This window comes from Elephas maximus, chromosome 20 (assembly GCF_024166365.1).
Source record: "Elephas maximus indicus isolate mEleMax1 chromosome 20, mEleMax1 primary haplotype, whole genome shotgun sequence".
NCBI classification, from domain to species: domain Eukaryota; kingdom Metazoa; phylum Chordata; class Mammalia; order Proboscidea; family Elephantidae; genus Elephas; species Elephas maximus.
The window spans coordinates 52250708-52273179 of record NC_064838.1 but is presented as its reverse complement, the minus strand read 5'-3'; the positions used below and the strand labels follow the sequence as shown (position 1 = coordinate 52273179).

Below are 22472 nucleotides of genomic sequence, written 5' to 3'. Positions count from 1 at the left end.
AGTATGCCTACTCTGGCATCAGTCCCAGGGAGACCTATCCCCTGCCCCCTACCAGGCAACAGACAGCAGCAGTTCACACTAAACCCATTGCCATCAAGTCGACTCTGACTCATAGTGACCCTACAGGACAGAGTAGAACTGCCCCATAGGGTTTCTAAGACTGTAAATCTTTATAGAAGTAGACTGCCACATCTGTCACTCATGGAGCAGCTGGTGGGTTCAAACTGCCGACCTTTCAGTTAACAGCTAACCACCTTAACCACTGCACCACCAGGGCTCCTCATTTCACACTAGTGGCTCCTAAAGGCCTGGTGTATCCTGGCCCTCTACTCAAATGGCAGAAGGAGACCCAGACTTGGCATTTCCTGGCACCCCTCATGCCCAGTGGCAGGAGCTTGCCCAGGTATATGCTTGCTTCTTATGGTCACACTAGCAGAAATGGAGCAGTAAGTCCACCAGTACCAGGTAGTCAGAGAACAAGCCAAGAGAAATGCTCTCCATCTCATGTGCCCAGCATTGCTCAGCAACCACCTAACGACCCTGGGTGGCTCAGGGAAGTGCCTTTAGCCCCTGCAGGCAGCACCAGCAAGGATTGGAGCCAGAAGAACACAGAAGACCAGAATTTGATTGCAGGAGCTCTGAAAACTAAGTTATCATTGGAACTACAGCCCCTAAGCCACAACCTACACACTGAAACAGGATGACTACCTACTAAAGTACGAAATTTAAGTAGGATCAGGATTCTCCTAAGATAATATTCAAAATGTATGGAATACAGTCAGAAATCACTTGCCATACCCAAAACCAGGAAAACTACAACTTGAATAAGACAAGACAACTGACGCCAATTTTGAGAGGAATTATATATTGGAATTATGTGACAGGGATTTTTAAAGCAGCCATCATAAAATTGCTTCAACAAGCAATTATGAATTCTTTTGAAACAAATGAAAAAATAGAAAATCTCAGCAAAGAAAAAGCAGTTTATAAAAAAAAAACCAAATGAAAATTACAAATATGAAAAATACAATAATCAAAATAAACTATTGAATGGGCTCAGTAGCAGACAGGAGATGATAGAGGATAGAATGAATCAGTTAACAGAACAGAATGAAAATAAACAAAAACAGAACATCTGACATTTTATCATCGGAATCTCAGAAGAAAAGGAGGTGTGAGGCTGAACAACTATTTGAAGAAATAATGACCAAAAATGTTTCAAATTTGATGAAAGCCATAAACTTACAGATTCAAGAAACGGAGCAAACACCAAATAGAATAAACTCAAAGAAATCCCCACCAAGATACATCATAATTAAATTTCTGGAAATTGAGGACAAAGAGAAAATCTTAAAAACAATCAGAAATGATGCATTGCTTATAAAAAAAATATTTTTTTTTTTTTTTCATAAGGGAACAGCAATTCAATGGTAGTGGGTTTCACATCAGAAACCAGGAAGGGTAAAAGGAAGTGGCACAACATTTTTCAAGTGCTAAAAGAAAAGAACCGTCAACTGCAAATTCTGTATTTGGTGAAACTTATCTTCAGAAATGAAGGGGAAATAAAGACATCCTCAGACAAGGAAAGAGTTTATTGCCAGCAGTTGTGGTAGTGGTTGTTATTAGTTGCTGTTGAGTTGATTCCAACTTATGGCAACCACATGTGCGATGAGTAGGACTGCTCCATGGGATTTTCAAGGTTCTTGTGACCTTTCTTAAGCAGATTGCCAAGACTGTCTTTCCAGACGCCTCTGGGTGGCTTTGAACCACCAGCCTTTTGGCTAGTAATCAAATGCTTCAACATTTGCACTTCAGGTTTCTAGGAGGCCTACCCTTAAAGAATAGCTAAAGGAAGCCCTCCAAATAGATAAGATAGGCTAGAGAAGGGGACTTGAAATTTCAGAAATGAAAGAACAAGAATAAAATGGGTAAAGATAGGGGTGAATATTATAGAGTATCCTTCTCATGAGTGTCTCAAATCATATTTGATGATTGAAGCAAAAGTTATAGCACCACCTGACATGGTGAGCACATGTACGAAGAGGAAATATTGGGGACATTATATTTAAAAAGTGTAGAGGATAAGCAGTCTTAACTGGAAGTTAGGTTTTAGTACTTCACTTGAAGTGATAAAAATGTTGATACCAATAGGCTGTAATAAGTTATGTGTATGTATTTTAATACCTAGAGTAACCACTAAGAAAACTCTACAAATCTGTGTACTCAAAAACAGATTAAAAAATAAAAATGGAATTCTAAAATATGTTCAAGTATAACCCACAGGAAGACAGACACAGAGGAATGAAAAACAGGGAACAAACAAAACAAATAATAAAATGGCAGACTTAGCCCCTAACATGCCAATGATTATTTTCAGTGTAAATGGTCTAAATACTACAATTAAAAGATAGAGATTGGAAGAGTAGATTTAAAAACATTACCGAAGTATATGTTAGCTACAAGAAAGTCATGACAAACATAAGGACATAAGTAAGTTGAAAGTAAAAGGATGAAAAAAGGTGTATATTAACATTAATTAAAAAAAAGCAGGAGTGGGCTGTATTAATATCAGACAAAGTAGTCTGATACCAGAGCAAAGGATAAAGGGTTACTCCACCAAGACTTCTTACTAATCTAAATGTATGCCAAACAGTAGAGCTTCAAAGTACATAAAACAAAAACTGACAGAGCTGAAAGGAAAAATAGACAAATCCGCTATTATAATTGGTGACTTCTACACCCCCCTCTAAACAGGTGATAGAACTACTAGACTGAATATTAGCACTGGGTGGGGATAAGGATTTAACAACACCATCAAGCAAAAGGATCTAATTGACATTTTTAGAATGCTTCACCCAATACCAGCAGAATATATATCAAGTGTACATGGAATATTTACCAAGATGGATCTTGGGCCATAAAACAAACCCCAATAAATTTAAAAGAATTGGGATGATACAGAATATATTTTCTGACCATAATGGAATCAAGTTAGAAACCAATAACAGAAATACTACAGGAAAATCTTCAGACACTTGGAAATTACGCAGTACAGATGTAAATAATCCATATTTGTTTATTTCAGAACAAGATTATCTACCCATTCATCCACTCATGCTGATAGAGGACGTGTACTAGAGTTATGTAAGGTGTCAGCACTTGAGGGAGTCTAGCTGGGGGACACATGGGAGCTCCCTGTAGATTTCCTTGCAGCTTCCTATGACTCTATAATTACTTCAAAATACAAAGTTTTTCTTTTTAAAAAAAGAAAAGCTCCTACCTTCCCCCAGTTTTGTGCCCCACCCCCCCCCCAAAATTTAGGTTACCATTGTTTCATTTCTTCATGATCCCTCCAAACATTTTTTTTAAATGCATGTAAAAGTGTATTTGCAATAGAAATCTATTTTCTTTCCTCCACCTCTTTTTTAATTAAGTGGTTTCATATTATATGTGCTGTTTTGCTCTTACGTTTTCTTTTCACTTCATACTTTGAGATTGTTCCATCATCAGTCATAAAGAATTTCTTCATGCGTTCTTTTCCCACTGAGTCAGAGATTACAGTGATAGATCTGCCATAATGTTTTTAACCAGCATTCTATTACTAGGTTTCTGGATCCCTTCAGTCCTTTGTGTTTAGAAACAATGCTGTGGTGAAAAACCTTGTACATTTGCAATTTTGCAGGTGTGCGAATATACCCCTTTAAGATAAATTTCTAGAACCTGGATTTCTGGATGGAAACTTTATCTACACTTGTCATTTTCTTCATCACCTGACTGCCCTGCATATGGGTGACACCAGTTGACAGACCTACCAGCAGTGTATTCCCCATATTGTCTTGGCAGTTATTTTCAAACTTTAGGACTTTTGGCAATATGTTAGGTTAAAAATGCCATCTCAGTATGGTTTTCATTTTCATTTCTCTTATTATACTCAAGATTGGGGATCTTTTCATATTTTCAAAAGCTATTTGCATTTTTTTTCTGTAAATTGTGCTGATTCTTTTGACCATTTTTCTAGTGCGTTGTTGGCATTTGTATTCATTGTTTTGTAGCATTTATTTATATATTTTAATATGAATTGCTGTAATAAGCTCTTTGTCTTTATATGAGTTTCAAATATTTTTTCGTCATTTGCTCTTTCACTTTTCTTAGTGTTTTTTAGGGGAGTTTTGGTTTTGGGGTTTTGTTTTTGTTTTTTGCTACACTGAACTTTTTTATTTTTCTGTCGTCAAATTTTGTGGCTTCTGGATTTCGTGGCATAGTTAGATCTTTCCCACACCAACGTGGAATTTTAATGCTTTCAGGTGTAGCCCTATTGAAATCTAAAGTACCCTCCCCACAGTGGTGTTGCTAGGCACAGCCTTAGGCAGCAGGCTTTATTTCTGGCCCTGGGTAACTGCTCTGTTACATGGATCTCCTCAGCCTTGTTGGGAATCTGGGTCACTGCTAGAACTTGATCAGATTAGTCTCACATCCTTCATATAATGATGCTTTACAGGGAAAGGAAGTAAAGGTAGGACATTAGATGATCTTCTGGCTCTTAGCCCATCTTTCAGCAACCTTTATTCCAAGGAGTAGACTTTGCTCGAAGAGGTCTTTGTCCCCTGTATGTCCCAGCTAGTGATTGGGTGACAGAACCCCTTTGCTGGTCTCCAGGGAAGGGAAACCAAAGTTTAAGGGCCATCTTCTCCCATTGATCATTTGTGTAAATTCCACTTAGGTTGCTTCTCCACAGGGACAGGCTCTCTGATCTCTGGAATCTAAAACTGTCCTCCTTTACAATGAGGAGTATCTGGGAGTCTTAACCACATTTCAGCAGCAGGAGTCCTGTGGGGTTTTTTTCAGAGTGAAATGCTAGTTAGTGGTGTGTCTCTGCTGTGCTTGCATTTTTGAAACGGGTGCGAAAAGCATTTGCTGAGCATAATTCCTCCCCTTCCACCTCTTTGGAACAGCCAAGCCAGAAGAAGGACGGCCTACTGTGAGTGTGACTGGAAATGACATCACTGCCCCTCCAAATAAGGAGCTCCCACCAAGCCCAGAGAAGAAAACAAAGGTAGGTGCCAGAATGGTAGGGCATTTCTACTGCTGTAATTTTTTAAAACATAGTTTCTTCTGCTATTGCTTGAATCGTGAATGAAATTTCTTTTTTCTGAGCTGTTATGAGTCCTTTCTCAAATTTGGACATGTTTAGAAAATATTTTATACTCCCACTTTACCATAACGTCCTAACAAAAACCTTAAAATCTATGCCTTTGACCCTTTTGTCTTGAAATATCTGTAGAAATGTTCTGTAAAGGTTGTTTTTGCTTCCCTTACTTAACAAGAAGAAGAAAAAGGATGATTGAAGAACTATCCTGAAATAGATTCTAAAATCCACATTTATGAAAAGGAGAGACAGATTTTTAAGATGGAGTCATAGCTTGGGCACTTATTTGTACTTATTGCAAAGTTCAAATGCCCCACTTCAGTGTGGTCCTAAAACAGGATGCAAGTGTTACCCCATTGAAGTGCAGGTAATAATAGCCTAACCATTTGCTGATAAAACCCAGAACCTAACCATTTGCTGATAAAACTATCTGCTGAGAGGTACTATTTTTGGTTTTACATTTATCGCAGCTGCCAAAAGTTTAAACTTTCAAAGTTTAGAATTGTCTAAAGCTGTTATCGAATTGAAATCTTCAGGTTCCAAACTCCATGGACAGTGTTTTTAGCACAATTTCTAAATATCTCATCTCTATCCTGATTTAATTCCACCATTTACTGAACTCAGAAGAAAGAAATGCTAATTTTCAGTTGCACCTGTTCTCATTGCTTATAATTTTACTTTCAATTGTGCAATTTATGCTTTTTTTTTTAATTTGTTTTTATTCTTGTCTGTGTGTTTGATGTTTTGGCCCTTTAAAAATAAAATAAACAACAAAAAAAAACCCAACAAATCAACCTAAAGCCTTTGGCCACCACGCAACCTGCAAAGACTTCAACATCGAAAGCCAAACCACAGTCTGCTTCTAGCCCTAAGCAGCCCGCTCCCACCACCCTTGGTGGGCTGAATAAAAAACCCATGAGCCTTGCTTCAGGCGTAGTACCAGCTACCCCACCCAAACGCCCTGCTGCCGCTACTGCCAGGCCTTCCATCTTACCTTCAAGAGACGGGAAGCCAAAGGTAAGTAATCAGTCATCTAAGTACTGTTTTAGGGAAGTTTTCCCCCTTGAATATCAGATGGACAGGCTCTTGTTGCTGGTGGAATCAGGAAAAGGCAAGGAAAAGATGATTTGAAATTAATGTGGGGGCCCACTGATGCAGCCGTCACATATTCTATCTACCTAAGTTTATCCTCCTTTTTTCCAGCTTTCTTAACTCTTCAACTATTTTTAAGCACGTGTTAACCAGTTTCCCTTACTCCACATACTGCTGAGTTATTCATTTGTGGTATAATTTCCATATCGAATTCAGTTCTTTGTTTTCTTTTCATTCATTCTCCACAAGTGGATTTTGCTCACTGCTTTTGCTGTTCTAGCCTATACTTAGCAGGTTCCAGCATCGCATGATGTGATTTACTTTGTTTTTGTATTAGGCAGCCCCTCACTGGGCTCCTTCTGAAGTTTTCCAGGTCATCTACACTCTTTGTAGCCTGGAAACTGGTCCCTTTTGGAGCAGCATTAGCTTTACAGGATTGTCCCAGGAGGAGAGGGTGGGTGAGGCTGTGGCTGCCTTCCTCAGTGGCTGTCCCAGCCCGATCATCTTGTTTTATTTGAGAAGGGCCTTTAGGTTAGCCTAATGTTGCTCCTTAAATTTATGGTGGGAACTAGTTTCCCATGCTAAATGTCAGTGTTTTAATTTAGTCTTGTACAGAAAACTTATGGAACCTAGGAATTCTAGTCTGGGCTGAAACCCTGGCCAAGAAACAGAGAGATTCTATCATAGAATAGGAATGATACATCTCATAAAGCTTTCTCTGTGATTCTAATTTACCTAGCTTGCTTCTTTTCTTGATCTTTAGAAAACAGTTTATTTGAATAAGAAGGGAAAGGCCAAACACCAGCTTGTGAGGAAGGCAGAAAGGAGGTGGCTGGTGCTCCTCCCTGACTGCTTATTCAGCACCAGGTCCTGGGGGATGTAGGAGGACATGGAAGAGGGGGCATCTAGTGACTGTTTCACTTTGTAATAATAAAAATGAAGTGTACTGTAGTAGTTTCTTTACACACTTTTATTCTGTCTGTCAGCAGCCCATGATGTAGATACTAGCATCCTCATTTCCTAGTTGAGGAAGCTTAAGCTCAGTTAAGTAACCTTCTTAAGGTCCTGTGCTGGTGAATGACAGAGCCAGTATTTGAACCTAAGTTTACTCCAACCCTGATGCTCCAGGCCTTTTTCAGCACTTCTATGATTTTTTGCCATGCAGCATTTAGACAGCATTTTGAGATACAGCTGGCCTAGAGAGGTGTTCTGCCTGATAATTAGCACCATTTGTTTGCCTTTTAGATAAGAAACAGATCGGGACTTTTTAAGAGATTGATAAAAACTAAGGTCTAATCAAATTTATGTCTATTTTTTTTATTGTTATGAAAATTTCTAAAAGTAAACAAAGCAAAAAAAGAACTATTTAAAAGAATAGAGCTGTGATTCTGGCAGAGGGGAAAATACAAGTTGAGGAACAGGCGGGTAACTCTAGTTATACAAGCAGGCTGGTTCTGCAGCTTGCTGAGGCCGCCAGCCTGCCGTCTAAAGCGTGTTACAACCATTATTTCCATCTCAAGTAAATTTTTTCTAACATTTTATCATTATTACTGTTACTAGTGAACTAATAAGACCACAGTAGATTATTCTGAGTCATCGTCAGAGTATTGAAAATTTGAAGGAGTCTCCAGAGAGCACCTGGTTTAGTCCTCAGATTTTAAAGCAGCCCCAGAGAAGTAACCCCTCTGCAGAAAATCCTATGATGTATTCCCAACAGAACTGGGAGCAGAACCAACCACCCCGCCCCAGTTCCAATTTGTGGTTCTTCATATACATACTCAGAGCCTCCATTCACGGCAATAGTCATCATCCTACATTTGCAGAGTTAGACTTTATTTAATTGGAAGCCAGCGCCTCCTTAGCTAATTCTCCATTTAATCCATATGCTGGGTTGTCTCCACCAATCAACTGCCCTTAATGTGGCAGTTCCTCTTGGAGTGAGAAGCTTGATCCCCTGGTCTGTGGTTTGGCTTGCTATTAACTCTCTCGAGTAACATGGTATGTGTGTTTATCAAAGTAGTGTTTTCATCCCCTGATCCCATTGAAACCAGGCTAAGTTTATTCCTTCCCTTCCTCACTCCTGATAACATTCCCTGCTTTCATGGGAGAGGAACTAGCGAGAGCCACATGCCGTTCCTCCAGCCTTAGCTCTCACTTTTCCCCTTTGTTTTCCATTCCTAGCTGTGATAGCAGTGCCCCTGATGCTCACAGTTGGTCAGGCTTGCTCCATCTGCCTGCTGCTTCTCTTTCTCTGTGCTGTCGGAGACTTCACATCCTCTTTTCCCTAACATCGCTCATTGTCAAAGCTGGTCCTCAGAGCTGCTCTGTCTCGACCTCCTTTTTCCACACTAAGGAAATAAAGCTCAGAGAGGCTCACTGATTTGCCCGAGAACACTGTGAGGAGGGGCGGGGCTGGGCCTGGAGCACAGGCTTCGGACTCCAGCCTGTGTCCTCTCCGCCTGCAGAGCCATCCTGTTTAGCAGTTACTGGGGACATGTGGACCCTGAAATCACTGAAATTGACTTAAATTAATTTTTAATTTTTGTTATAGTTTTTGTGCTTATTTATTTAATGTGTCGACTCCATAGCAATGGGTTTGATTTGGCTTTTCTTTTTTGGTATGGGGCGGAGCTTTATTAGATGCAGGCGTCTCTGTCTGGTCAACTATTCAGTACATTAGATTTTATTACATTATATACACTAGTATTTAGTATTATAGATCCTGAGGTTGTGGTATAGTACATCTTTCGGGGCTGTTCATTCTCACTGGTTCAGATACTTTGACTCCCTGTTTCCTGATGCCTGTACAGCAGGTGATATGGCCAGTTTGTCCTTTTGTCTGGAGAACTTTGACCCTAGAGCCTTATATATTTTCCTGTCAGTAACTGCCAAGCCCACAGTACCCCCTATTCTCTATACATGCTTATACAGAAGCATCCCTATGGCATGACTTCCTATGGCATGGCTGACCCAGAGCTCTTACTTCCATTTTTCTGTTACCAGCTTGTTACAGAGGCAAAGATTCCTGAGAAGCGAGCCTCACTTCCCAAGCCATCCTCTGCCCCAGCTGCCAGACCCGGCTCCAAGAGCGCTCAGACTGTTCCGAAAGCCCCACCAGCTGCCACTCCTGCCGCAGCTGTGTCAAGCAGTAGGACCTCCCCCATGGCTCTACCCAAGAGGCCCACTGGTGAGTATTGTCTAACCTTCCCTTCCATGGGAAGTCAAGGGGAGGAACATAGCACTTTGGCTTTGCCCCAGCCATAGCTCCAGCCAGCATCACAGGCAGCTGTGCAGGTCAGCCTGTAAACCAACCCTTAGTGCTGTACACTGAAAAGTGGCAACCCGGTGGGTTTAGTCACTTGACAATCCTGGAGCTCCATGTAAGGTTGACAATTCTGTATGTTCACAATAACCTTGAGTGAAGAAGACTGTCATCAGCTCCCAGGTAGAATTGACCATTCCTTTCTTTCTGAGCCCACAATGTGGCCGTGGGCTTGCATGATGATAAGAAATAGGCAGTTCAGTTCCACAAGCCTGTACTGATAACCTACTTCTAAGGCTGTGTGGAAGGCATTACAAGGACCGTAGAGAAGAGTAGACGCAGTACCTGGGCTTGCATGCTCTATAAGCTCAAGGTCTATACACGACTGTCCAGTTGACGCCTCTATTCCAGAACAGTTCCTTGCTCAAAGGGGGTACTCGGTAGTATTGAATGAATGAATGCTCAGTATTGGATGAGACAGCCAATAGGTCAGTTTGTTAAAAGTGGATATTTGTTTGTGCAGCCATCAAGTCTGAGGGAAAACTTGCAGATGTCAAGAAGGTGGCTGCAAAGTCTGCACCAGGTAATAACCCCATCCTCTGCTTTGTAGAACCCTAACTTGATTTCCCCCCTTTTCTGTGGCTACAAGGTTTCCTTTTGCTCTGATCCCCTGAACTCTTTGCTACCTCTTACTTCTACCTTTACAGCTGACTTGAGTCGCTCAAAGAGCACCTCCACCACTTCTGTGAAGAAAAGCACCACTTCAACTGGGGCAGCCCCCCTGGCAGGAGTGGCTTCCAACCGAGTCAAGCCCACACCCGTGTCTCCTCGGCCCTCTGTGACGCCTTCCAAGGACAAGAAGGCCACGCCAGCCAAGCCCAACTCCTCCACCCTCAGTCTGAGCCGCACGGGAACCAATGCTTCTACCCCTGATTTGAAGAATGTCCGCTCCAAGGTTGGCTCCACAGAAAACATCAAGCATCAGCCTGGAGGAGGCAAGGTAGATCGCAGGATCTTGGGGTCCTTGGCATGCTGGCCCCTGCTTCTTCCTCTGCCACATCCAGCCCTTTCTGCAGGCTTGCCTTGGCTCTCACACCAAAGCAAAGGGCCCACGAAAGAAATGGGGATGTCAGGACATCTGATTCAGAGTCTATTGAATTTCAGCCTGGGCTCCATAGCAGGCTTCGGTTCCCAGCGGCAGGGAAAAGAATGGGCTGAGCTCTGCGTTTTCTCTTCCCATTGCAGTCAGAGGGGCTTATGTTTTAGTTTGGAGGCAAAAAGGTTCTTAATACTTTTCAGAACAATCAGAAGAGGCCTCTGAGACTCAGCAGGGGTGAGGGACACTGGTCGTAAACCCTGGAACCCAGTGTTCACTGTTTTTCCCTGCACTGTGAATGTCAGATAGGCAGAAGGTGGAGGCCTCTGTGCACCACAGTCCTGAGTTGGGCGGCGGAGCCTCTGAAAGAGGACTAGGGCATCCTTTTGTGGCTAGGACGAGTTGCTGCAAGCCTCTGACTTTGCTAAACAAGAGGGCTGTGTAGAGTGTAGTGATGGAGAAAGGTACAACAGGCCACAGTGCCCACTTCAAGGATTTGCTGGTTGCATGCACCCCAGAATTGTTAACTTTTAGCAACCACGGGACTCAGTGTATGAAAAAGGTGGTGGCGAAAGTCCATCTGAGAATGTTCAAGTTCGGAAGCAGTGACCTTCTCATTTCTGACATTCTCTAAAACAAACCACCCCTCTTCTCCACCCCCATGCACACCCAGAGTAAGATACTTAAATTGGCTTAATCCGGAGCTGGTAAAAAATCAAGGAGGGACAGAAATGAGGCAGAACCATGTGACTGTTGGAAAACACTATGGCCAACTGGAATGGGGCTGGAATAAGGGCCTGAGAGTTGCCTTTGTTAAGAGACTGGCTCTGGCATACATAGCCAGGCCCCTGGGACCGTGGTACTGATGAACTGTCTCCCCCTTTCTTTGCCCTTCTTATGCTTTCATGTTGCAAAAGTTACAGGTGGTTTTGGCAGGAAGTTGAATGGCTTGGTTTACCAGCATACCTGAGGGGTGCAACATTTTCCTTTACTAACAAACAGTGGCTCCCTGTGACCATGACAGCATCCTTGGGGCATTTCAGAATGTTTGCATAGGCTGGCAGTGTGATTTGAAAATGATAACTTCCCCCTACACACACCCAGATTAGAATCACTACCTTGGTCATCTCAGCCCTCTCTGTATTTTTTCTCCATAAATGGTATCTTAATCTCTGCCTTACATCTCAGGACTTTGGCCTGTGGCTCCTCTCCCCATGGTCCTTGCTTCGAGGCTCTCTGGCTTGGTCTACCCTGGGAAATGTGCATTCTCCCCAGCAGCAAGGGTTGGCCTACAGCTGCCTGCTGTCCTGACCTGGACTCCTATCTTCCTTTCTTGGCATTTGGGCTCTTATCCTCTTTGTTTGAATTTGCCCCCCTTTATCTCCATCCAGGCCAAAATAGAGAAAAAAACAGAGGCAGCTGCTACAGCTCGAAAGCCTGAACCTAATGCAGTCACTAAAACAGCCGGCCCTATTGCGAGTGCACAGAAACCACCTGCTGGGAAAGTGAGTTGTGTCTAGACTTTTACCTCTTGAAGGTAAAAAATGGTAAAATATTCTTCCAGTCTGAGCCACTTTCCCTTCTCACACTTTGTTCCTATCCTGAACTAGCTTCTTCTTCTCCCCAGTGTTCCCTCCTCTGTGTTTGATGACTCAGCCATCAGAATATATTTTTTATTAACCCTGAAGATTAATAGAGTCAGCCCTTGGGGAATACTTATTCAGCTGGATAAAATGGCTCCAGAAACTTTGTCACTTCCCTCATACTGACTTGCATCTGAAGTCCACCCCTTATACGCACACACGTAGGCACAGAGAGCACCCAGGTTCTTCCTCGGTGACACTGGGCAATGACATTCTTCTGGAACCTGGAGCCCCTGTGCTTCAGCTTGAGCTGGGAAGTTCCTCTCATAATGCCACTGGGTATGGAGATAGCCTCATTTGTCCTGGTTTCCCAAGTTACCTCTTAGGTGAAAGTTAAGACGGTCATGCCTAACGGAGACCCCCTTAGCATAGGGGTCGTGTCATCATAGGTGTCCTAGTGCCAACTTGAAGACGGAGGTAAGCTGGAACTCTAAGCTTCACACCCTGGAGCCAAGGCACCTCCTGCTTGCTGTGGGACACCTTCCTCCCTTAGCTGTAGTACGTGGGTGGGTGGGCCTCTCTGGGGTGGGATGGCATTTGCACAGTTGGGGAGGTGAGGAAGGTTGTCTCGTGTGGCCTCTGGGTGACTGCTAGAGGTACTGTGGGTCTCTGGTTCAGACCAGTGCTCACTGGGAAGTGGTTTGCTAGCCAGTTATTCATCACTGACATTGTAAAGAAGGTAGGAAAGGAGGTGTATGGGCTGGAATTTCTGAGGGTGGGTTTCTCTACTCTGTGGAAAACCTCAGCCTGGAGGCTGCATCATTTGCAAAGGGCCTTCAGTCTGAAGAAAAGGAAGGTGGTAACATTCCTTCTTGAGAAGGCCCAACAAGAATTCTTTGTTGCAGATCCTTACAGCCGTAGCCTTTGTTTTGCTCGATTCCAGAGGGCACCATTGCTCACAGTACAGTGTGACTTTTACCCCTGGATTGTACATCAGAGCAGCCCTGCCTGGAGCTTGCTGCTGTCTTGTGTACATGAAGCTCAGAGGGCATAGGATTTGGACTGGAGAAGTTGTTTTAACCTTAGAATCAGTAAAGAAGTCTAGACCAAAACCTCTGGGCTCCATGTGGCAGTGTGGCAGCTGCCTAGGCTGTAGCTTGTGCTCCAGCTGGTATCCAGGGTTTGATTTGGGCTTGAGATTCTACGTGGAAGGCCCAGTAGCCTCTTTGAGTCATTTTCATTTATATCTGAGTAATGTCCCTTTCTTCCTGTTGGTATCATTTGTGCCTCATTAACCAGCTGCCCAGTGGCTCTCAGAGCACTCTCGTTTCCAAGAGTGGGTGGCCGCAACAGTTTCAGGCCCCGAATGTTAAGCCAGATGCCCTCCTTGGGCAGGGACCTGTCCAAATCAGCAGGGCCCCTGCATAGAGGAACCAGAGGACGCTGTGTCCCCACTTTTGGGGTCCTGCTGCTGTCTGGGCCTTGAGAACGATAGCCCAAGAAATAGTGATGTCATGGTGATCATGTAGCATTTGTGCACCATCTGCCTCTGTCGTCGTGTTGTTTGTTCATGTTTTCACTCCCTTTCTTGCTCCTTCAGATTTCTTCTCCTGTGCTTTTCCACACCTGCTCTGCTGAAGGTGGGGGTGGAGTTTTAACAATACCATTTGTTGGTCATTGTGGTCATGTGTGAAGTCACTGCCTGCCCTGTGTCAGTTCTAACCAGCCCTCCCCCCTTGTGTTGTTTTCTTCTGTTCTCTAACACTCCAGGTCCAGATAGTCTCCAAAAAAATGAACTACAGCCATATTCAGTCCAAGTGTGGTTCCAAGGACAATATTAAGCATGTCCCTGGAGGTGGTAATGTAAGTATGAGCCCTGGACGGCTAGTGTCTGAGGCACAGCCCACTGCAGAGTATGCTGGGGAGAGGGCCACTGCCCATGCAGATGGGACCGTAGAGGCCTGGGCCAGGGCGCACAAAGCAATCTAGGGAATTGAGGGAAGACATTAACACTCAAAAGTGTTTACAGTAGGTGTTTCTGGTGATCCCCTAAACAACAACGACCTGTTGCTGCCCACTTGGTATCTTCTAACCCTGTGGGTGGGAGTCTCTTGGTTCTCTAGCTACATCAGAGACCTGGTCTGAGGGCAGCGGTCAGCAACAGGCCTGTTACTTGTCTTGAGTCCACTCATAGGGATCAAGGTGGGGCTACTGCCAAGGCTACAGCTGCAGAACAGGTGCCTGGAAGGGTTCCTCCAGGCTTCGCAGCTCCTGGCAGGGTACTTACACACTTCCCATGTGGCATCGGTGGTGGTTCCTACTCTGAGACAGAAGTCTAAATTTGTCCAAAGACCACCTTTGAATCCCTGTTACTACAGTATCAGAGAATTAATCAACATTTTCCTCTTCTGCCCTTTCTCTGCTTTTTTTTCTTACTTGCCTTCTCTCTTTTTTTTCCTCTTTCTACTTTCTCCTTTCCTCTTTACCTTGTCCCGTTTTCCATTCTGCTCTTGTTCCCCCCATATTTTCCAGTTTTTTCTCTCTTTTATTTCCTTTTCTCTCTGTCCCCTTCCCTCTTCCATCTAACTGTCCTTCCTTTTATCATGCTGCTATTCTGTGCTGGCCCTAAAATCTGTGTTGAGGACACAGAGATGACTCCAGCTCACAGAGGTTCTGGTCTAGGGAGAGACAGGGCAAAGTGTCATTTTCATTAGAATGTCTTGTGCATTTTCTACTTGCCCCGCCCCTATGACAGTGCTCAGGCAGAGTGGGGCTCTGCAGTGTGGAGCCAGTGTCATCTGTGAAGCTGTCCACTTGAAGCCTCTGCCCTTCCCTGCTTCTCCACATGTGGGTTTCCAACCCCAAGACTGAGAGCTCCATCCTATCTGAGCCACTCAGTTCCTTTTCCTCGCTAAGGAACTAAGTCCGTGCCTTGGTGGCCATGCCAGTCTGCCCAAGACCTATAAACACATTCCCACCCCCAACAGTTATGACCACTCCTTTCTTGCCCCACTCAAATCTCTCTTACTGCACCCCCTCCTAACCACCGTCCTCCTGGTGTGAGCTGACGCTGCTCCCCCTTTGCACTGAGGTACTCCATGAACAGCGGGAGTGTGCTTGGACAGCTTGGTAGTTGGCCAAGCATTAGCCAGCCTGACATAGGATCAGCTGAGGTGGGTGAAGCTTTTAAAAGCAATCAGTGTCTGAGGTGATTCAAGATTCAGCCTAGGAAGGGCCCAGGTAGGCATTGGCCCTAGCTTTTCCTTTCAGGTTTTTGCCCTGGGTGAAAACAAAAGGTGAACAGGAATTCAGAGGCAGTTTGGTGCAGTTGTGTGGGTTTGACATAGGAATGCATTTATCTATGTTGTGTGGTGTACCAAAGAGCTCCAGAAATAGTCATCATTATCAATCACCCACTATGGTCTTTCCATACTGCCTACGCGTGACTTCAGACAAGATTTGTTAGAAGTGGGGGGCTATACTTTTTAAAAAGCATTTTCTATCAGTTCATTAGACACACAACATTAGGAAACCACTTGAGAGCAGTGTTTCCAGGTGGGAAGAGGAGAGTGAACAGTGGCAGCCAGAGGTTAGGCTGAGGTACTTTAGTTCCTTCCATGACCTCCATGAGCCCCGTCATAACACCACGGTAACTAAACATGCAATTTAGGAACAGTGGGCCTGCCGTGCAAACAGAACAGCATTACGCTTCTAAGGCCTATCCTAACCACCCCCCCCCCGCCCCCATACACACATTTACCCCTTGATGACAGGGAGAAGGACATCAGGAGAAGGAAGAGAGTGACGCATTGATCAGGTCAGTGTAGTGGCTCCTTCAATGGCTGGGCCCAGTTTAAACTTTTGTGGCAGTTTTGGTTCCATTTCACCTTGTGAGGAGAATATGTATGCATAGTGGGTTCAGGACCCTTCTGCAGTGTCATTTCAACAAGCATATATTGATATATCTGCAGTAAGCCTGAAGGTCATCACAGGTCAGTGGGGATACTTGGATAAACCTAAGGCTAGAACAAGATGACATCAAGGACATCATACATGAAGAAAGCAAAAAGTCATTAAAAGAAAAGACAAAGTAGATGTCAGAAGAGACTCCGAAACTTGCTCTAGAATGTAGAATGGAAGAAATGACGAAGTAAATGAGCTGAACAGGAAATTTCAAAGGGCGGCTGGAGAAGAGAGTAAGGTATTATAATTAAATATGCAAAGAGCTGGAGTTAGAAAACTAAAAGGGAAGCACATGCTCAGCATTTCTCAAGTGGAAAGAACTGAAGAAAAAATACAAGCCTCGTGTTGCAGTATTGAAGGATTCTATTATATTGAATGGTGCAATAAGCCTCAAAGGAAGGTGGAAGGGATACACAGAGTCACTGTACTAAAAATTGGTTGACATTCAACCACTTCAGGAGGTAGCATATGAGCAGGAACCAATGGTGTTGAAGGAAGAAGTCCAACCTGCTCTAAAGGCGTTGGTGAAAAACAAGGCACCAGGAATTGATGGAATACCGGTTGAGGTATTTTTAACAAACATAAAATACTAGAATCACTCACTCATCTGTGCCAAGAAATTTGGAAGACAGCTGCCTAGCCAGCTAACCGGAAGAGATCCATGTTTGTGCCCGTTCCATAGAAAGGTGATCCAACAGAATGTGGAAATTACTGAACAATATTAGTAATGTCACACTCAAGTAAAATTTTGTGGAAAATCTTTCAAAAACGGTTGCAGCAGTACCTCAACAGGGAACTACCAGAAATTCAAGCCCGATTTGGAAGAAGACGTGGAATGAGGGATATTATTGCTGATGTCAGATGGATCTTAGCTAAAATTAGAGGATGTCAGAAAGATGTTTACCTGTATTTTATTGACTATGCAAAGGCATTTGACTGTGTGGATTATACCAAGCTATGGATAACATTGCGAAGAATGGGAATTCCAGAACTCTTAATTGTGCTCATGTGGAATTTGTGCACAGACCAAGAGGCAGTAGTTCAAACAGGGGGATACTGTGTGTTTTAAAATCAGGAAAGATGTGTATCAGGATTGTATCCTTTTACCATACTTACTAAATCTGTATGCTGAGCAAAGAATCCGAGAAGCTGGACCATATGAAGAAGAGCACAGCATCAGGATTGGTGGAAGACTTGTTAACAACCTGCGGATATACAGATGACACAACCTTGCTTGCTGAAAGTGAAGAGGATTTGAAGCACTTAACTGAAGAAGACCGAAGACTACAGCCCTCAGTATGGATTGCACCTAAACATAAAGAAAACGGAAATTCTCACAACTGGACCAAAAAACAACATCATGATAAACAGAAGATACTGAAGTTGTTTAAAGTGTTGAAAAGCAAAGATACCACTTTGAGGACTAAGGTGCATTTGTCTCATATGCATGTGAAAGCTGAACAATGAATAAGGAAGAAAGACCAAAGAAGAATCGATGCCTTTGAATTATGGTGTTGACGAAGAATATTGAATATGCCATGGACTGCCAGAAAAATGAACAGATCTGTCTTGGAAGCAGTACAGCCAGAATGTTTCTTAGAAGTGAGGATGGCAAGATGTCACCTCATGTACTTTGGACATGTTCCCAGGAGGGACCAGTCCCTGGAGAAGGACATCAGTCATGCTTCTTAAAGTAGAGGGTCAGTGAAAAAGAGAAAAGACCCTCAATGAGATGAATTGACGCAGTGGCTGCAACAGTGGGCTTAAACATAGCAACGATTGTAAGAATGGCACAGGACCAGGTAGTATTTCATTCTGTTGTATATGGGGTCTCTATGAGTCAGAACTGACTCGACAGCACTTAACAACAACAGAGCAGGATACAGTGGGTGCAGTGGTTGGTTGTGTACCAAGAAGAGACTCACGGGGAGAGGGCATTGGCTTCCGCAGGCCATGAGGCCTCACGGGAGGGGACCTTTGTGCTAGTCCTTGAAGGACAAGAGTCGCACATCCTTGGCTAGAGAAGCAGCACGTGACTCCCTGAGGCTGGAGCATAGAGCAGTGGGGAGTAGAGAGAAAGACGCATGGGGAAGATGTTTGCCAGCCACGTACAGAGTCGTCTGCAGGCCAGCCCAAAGAGGTAGAGCTTTATCTTAGAGGCAATGGGCACTGTTAAGCAAATGGGACACAACTAAGCTTTTTTAAACTTTTAGTTACGGAAATTTTCAAACATATGCAAAAGTAGGAAAAATAGTAAAATGAACTTGATATACCATATAAAAAAACCCAGCTTCAATTATTACCTAATGGCCAATATTTTTTTTAATTATATATGCCCACTCTGAGTATTTTAGAGCCAGTCTCACATAAATCGTTTCATCTGCAAATATTTCACCATATAGCTTGAAAAGAGAAAGACTCTTTAAAAAAAAAAAAACTAACATAACCCCACTAACACTTTGCGGACCTTATTTGGACCCTGATTGGAATGAGCAAACAATGGTCTGTAAATTGTGATTGGTTGATTTGTGTCTTAGGTCTCTTTGATTCTTAAATTCCTTTTACTCTATAAGTTCCCTCTCCTTCCCCCGACCCCCAGCAATTTTTTCATGAGTAAACTGGGTGGCTTGTTCTAGAATCTGGATTTTTCTGATTATCCATGGTTTCATTTAACATATTCCTTTGTCCCTCAATTTTCTGTAAGTTGATTCAGGTTTGAGTTTTTTTTTTCCTCCATACTAGCAAGACTTTCATAGAAAAGGTGTTTTTCCGTCAGGAGGCACTTCATGTCTCATTCTTCCGGTTACCTCTTTGTTGGTCACTTCTGTGCGGGCAGCTGTTGTTGCTCAGTACCTAGGTCCATGAGTTCCATAAGAACTTACAGTGGAGAAACTCTCCTTCTGTCACTCGTATGTCTACAGAGTGCAACCTCCCCTCAGCGACTAGGCTTTGAGCCATGACTATGCAAGAGGTAGAGAAGTGGAGACTTGGAGAACATGCTGTCAAGAATATGGGGGGCATTCCCAGGCCTTCTAGGGTGACTTCTGTTAAGGCCTCACACGTGATCCCAGGGCTGCCCTTTCAGTTCAGGGATCGTGCAAGCTGAGCATGTCACTGTTGCTACTAGCACATGGTAGGCAGATTGGCTTGGTTTAAGCAGTTGCTAGATCTTTTGCTGGGAAAAGTACACTTTCTCTCCGCTACCTTTGTGAGGAACAAGAGCAGGGAGATGTGTGGGTGAGGCCATCGTGGCCTCCTCTTCTTAATTTGGCCATTTTTTCCCCTGACGGATAAAACATGATGCCTCATTCTAACCTCAGATACTGTATTTACAGTGGTTTGAACACCAATTCTGTAGCTGGGGTTGCCTGCAATGTGTCATAAACTCCTTCTATTTTAGGGATACCTTTATAAATATCTGAGGAATGAACTATAGATGGAGGAGAAAAAGAAGACATTGATCTTGTATAGGGAAAATTGCACCCTTGTTGGAAAGATGAGACAGAGCGGACACCGCATTGTGACTACTAGCGGAGTATTCAGCATACATTGGGTACCCTGTAAATGATTATTGAACACACGAGGCAATTACTGTACTGTTCTTGATGACGTGAGGAAGAGATGGACTGAAGCTAGAGCCAGGAAAGTCTTTGGAGAAGGTGGCCTTTGAGCTGGGCCTTGAAGGGTGGGAGGAGGACGTAATGGTCTTGCTAGGTAGGGGAACAGCATGAGCAGAAACCTCCAGGCAAGACTGAGAATAACTCAGCAAGCTGACAGTCATGGGTGGATACCCTGTGCCAGACCTTGTGCTAGGGGCAGAAATAAAAAAATACAGTAGACACCACATCTGCCCTCTGGAGACCCTATTTCCTGACACTGGAGAAAGGACAAGGGTCCCTGTTATAGAATAAGTTGTATTCTCAAAAAAAAAAAAAAAAATGTTGAATTCCTGGCCCTTATACCTGTGGATGTGATCCTGTTTGGAAATAGGTTTGTTGTTGTTGTTGTTGTTACATATTAATGAGAGGTCATACCCGTATGGGGTGGGTCTTAAACCTAATCACTTCTGAGGTATAAAAACACCAGAATAGACACTGACACACACAGGGTGAAGAGGAAGACAGAGACAGACAGATGCATCTCCAAGCCCAGGAATGCCAAGAATTACTGGCAGATACTAGAAGCTGAAGTAGACAAAGAAGCATCTCCTGCTATAGCCACACCCTGAATTCAGACTTTTGGCCTCCAGAACTGTGAGAAAATAAATTTCTGTTCTTTAAAGCAACCCACTTGTGGTATTTGTGTTACGGCAGCACTAGATAACTAAGACAGCCCTAGAAGATAACCATTTAACAACATTGTGGTGAAACCCCACTAGAATGGTGTGTGACTGACCCACTGGCAGGACTTTACAGGCCACCACATAACAGGGTTGATTGTGGTGGAAAGCCAGGTTTTTACAGTACCAGGGAGCAGGCAGGCCACTCACAGGAACCCTAGAGTCCCCGTCGTAGGATCCCAGAGGGAACTCACATCTGTGGATGTTGTTTTCCTGATTTAAAGAAGTTCTGTCAGTCCTGGTACAGATATTTTCCAATGCTCCTGTAGGGCACACATTGATGAAAGTCTCTTGGCTGTCTTAAAAGCAGGACCAAGTATAGAGGACCCCCAAAGGGATTTCTGTACCGTCATTCATTTTTAATAATCTTACAAGGCAGTTCGTCCTTTTGATTATTCACCAAACATGGGCAGCATGCCAGCTTAGCGAATAGCCTTGTGAGGGGAGGCCTGTAGGGAGCAGAAGGGCAGGCCATGCAGAGTCTCTGCAGATACAGTGCTGCAGGCTGCTGGGGAGGCCCAGTGAACACATTGACTGTACGCAGCAGAGCTTTTCTACTACCTGGTGGGAGAGTGAGGTGGCCTTTCTTGCAAATGGTTGCTAAACATTTGAAAAAAGTTAAGCTTAGTAATAACCAAAGCTACTAAAACAAACCATATTTCACTGTAAATTAGCAAGGTTTTTTCTTTCTTTAACACGAATATCCAATGCTGGGAGGATATGGTGAGACAAACACATAAGCTCTGCTAGTGGAGGTGTCAGTTGTAGCATTTCTGGAAAGTACCTGGGGAGTAGTTTTCCAGAACCTTAAAACAGTCTAACTCTTTGACTGGGTAGCTGCACTTCCTAGGCATGTCACCTAAGGGAGTCATCAGAGTTGCGAAGACCTATTTCTAAAAATAGTCATTGCTGCCATGTTTATAATAGTGAAAAACTGGAGGTGAACTCAATATTCAAGATTAGAAATAGGGTTAGGTTCATAGAGAATATTAATAGGATAAATTATTATGTGGCTGTTTTCTTTGCAGAAATATCTGGGACAATGCTTACAATGAGGCTTCAGTGGGAATACAAAATCTTACACATACACATGGCTGTACTCAGCCATGAGGGGGAAATGCTTTTAAAATACTGGTAGAAAATATGCCAAAATGTTATTCCAGATTATCTCTGGGCAAGGGGTTTATGGGTAAGTTTTTGAAGTAAAACAAAACCAACATTTTAGGAGAACCTTGAGGTTTGGTCCCAGAAAAGTGGGAGAACTGCCTGTGAAGAGGGTGCACCAGGAGGGTCAAGAAGGAAAGGCCTGTGTGTGTGGGCAACAGATTGGACTGGTCTGGCTGGAGCAGGGGGTCAGAAGCAAAGAGCAGGGCCAGGATGATTCGAGGGCTATTTCAGGCATTTGGGAAGGTGACCCTGACCTTGAGCAGACTGAGACAGGGGTGACAGAGGGAGAAAATAAACTTGAACATGGAGAAGATTATAAAGGTAGCGTAGATTTGGTCTTGACAGTCTCTCTCTCTGAGGTAACGATTTCTTTCGTGTTCTTTTCATCAGGTTCAGATTCAGAACAAGAAAGTGGACATATCTAAAGTCTCCTCCAAATGTGGATCCAAGGCCAACATCAAGCACAAGCCTGGTGAGTGGTGCCTCTCGCCCACCGGAACTCCCAGGGGCGAGTAGGCCTGCCATGGGCCAGTTGGGCAGCCCCGTGACTGGAGAGGGTCTCATTCCTGCATCTTACCATTCCACGAAGATTCAGGGATCTACCTCCCAGCAGGCAGGACACAGTGGTGGAAACACAGCCTGCAGGCCTGTCAAGGAGGGAGGAGCAGAACGCTAAGATCCTAGCTGGAGGAGGACCAGTTTGTAAAGGCCACCCTTTGCATGGGTATTCTCTTGAACACCTGCTGTGTGCATGGTGTGTGGACCTAGACCTAGAAGATCTAGGCTGGGAGCCTGGGTCCACTCCCGCAGGAGCTCTGGAGAGA

General features: G+C 43.8%; 1 protein-coding gene across 1 annotated transcript in view; it reads left to right on the top strand.

The window, feature by feature from the left end:
• MAP4 (microtubule associated protein 4) overlaps nt 1–22472 on the top strand; it is a 209036-nt gene that overhangs the window by 180466 nt on the left and 6098 nt on the right. The window contains 8 exon segments of the mRNA XM_049863132.1: nt 4920–5053; nt 5948–6163; nt 9242–9425; nt 10024–10083; nt 10208–10500; nt 11988–12101; nt 13950–14042; nt 22039–22120. Of these exon segments, the coding sequence (XP_049719089.1) occupies nt 4920–5053; nt 5948–6163; nt 9242–9425; nt 10024–10083; nt 10208–10500; nt 11988–12101; nt 13950–14042; nt 22039–22120 (1176 nt within the window).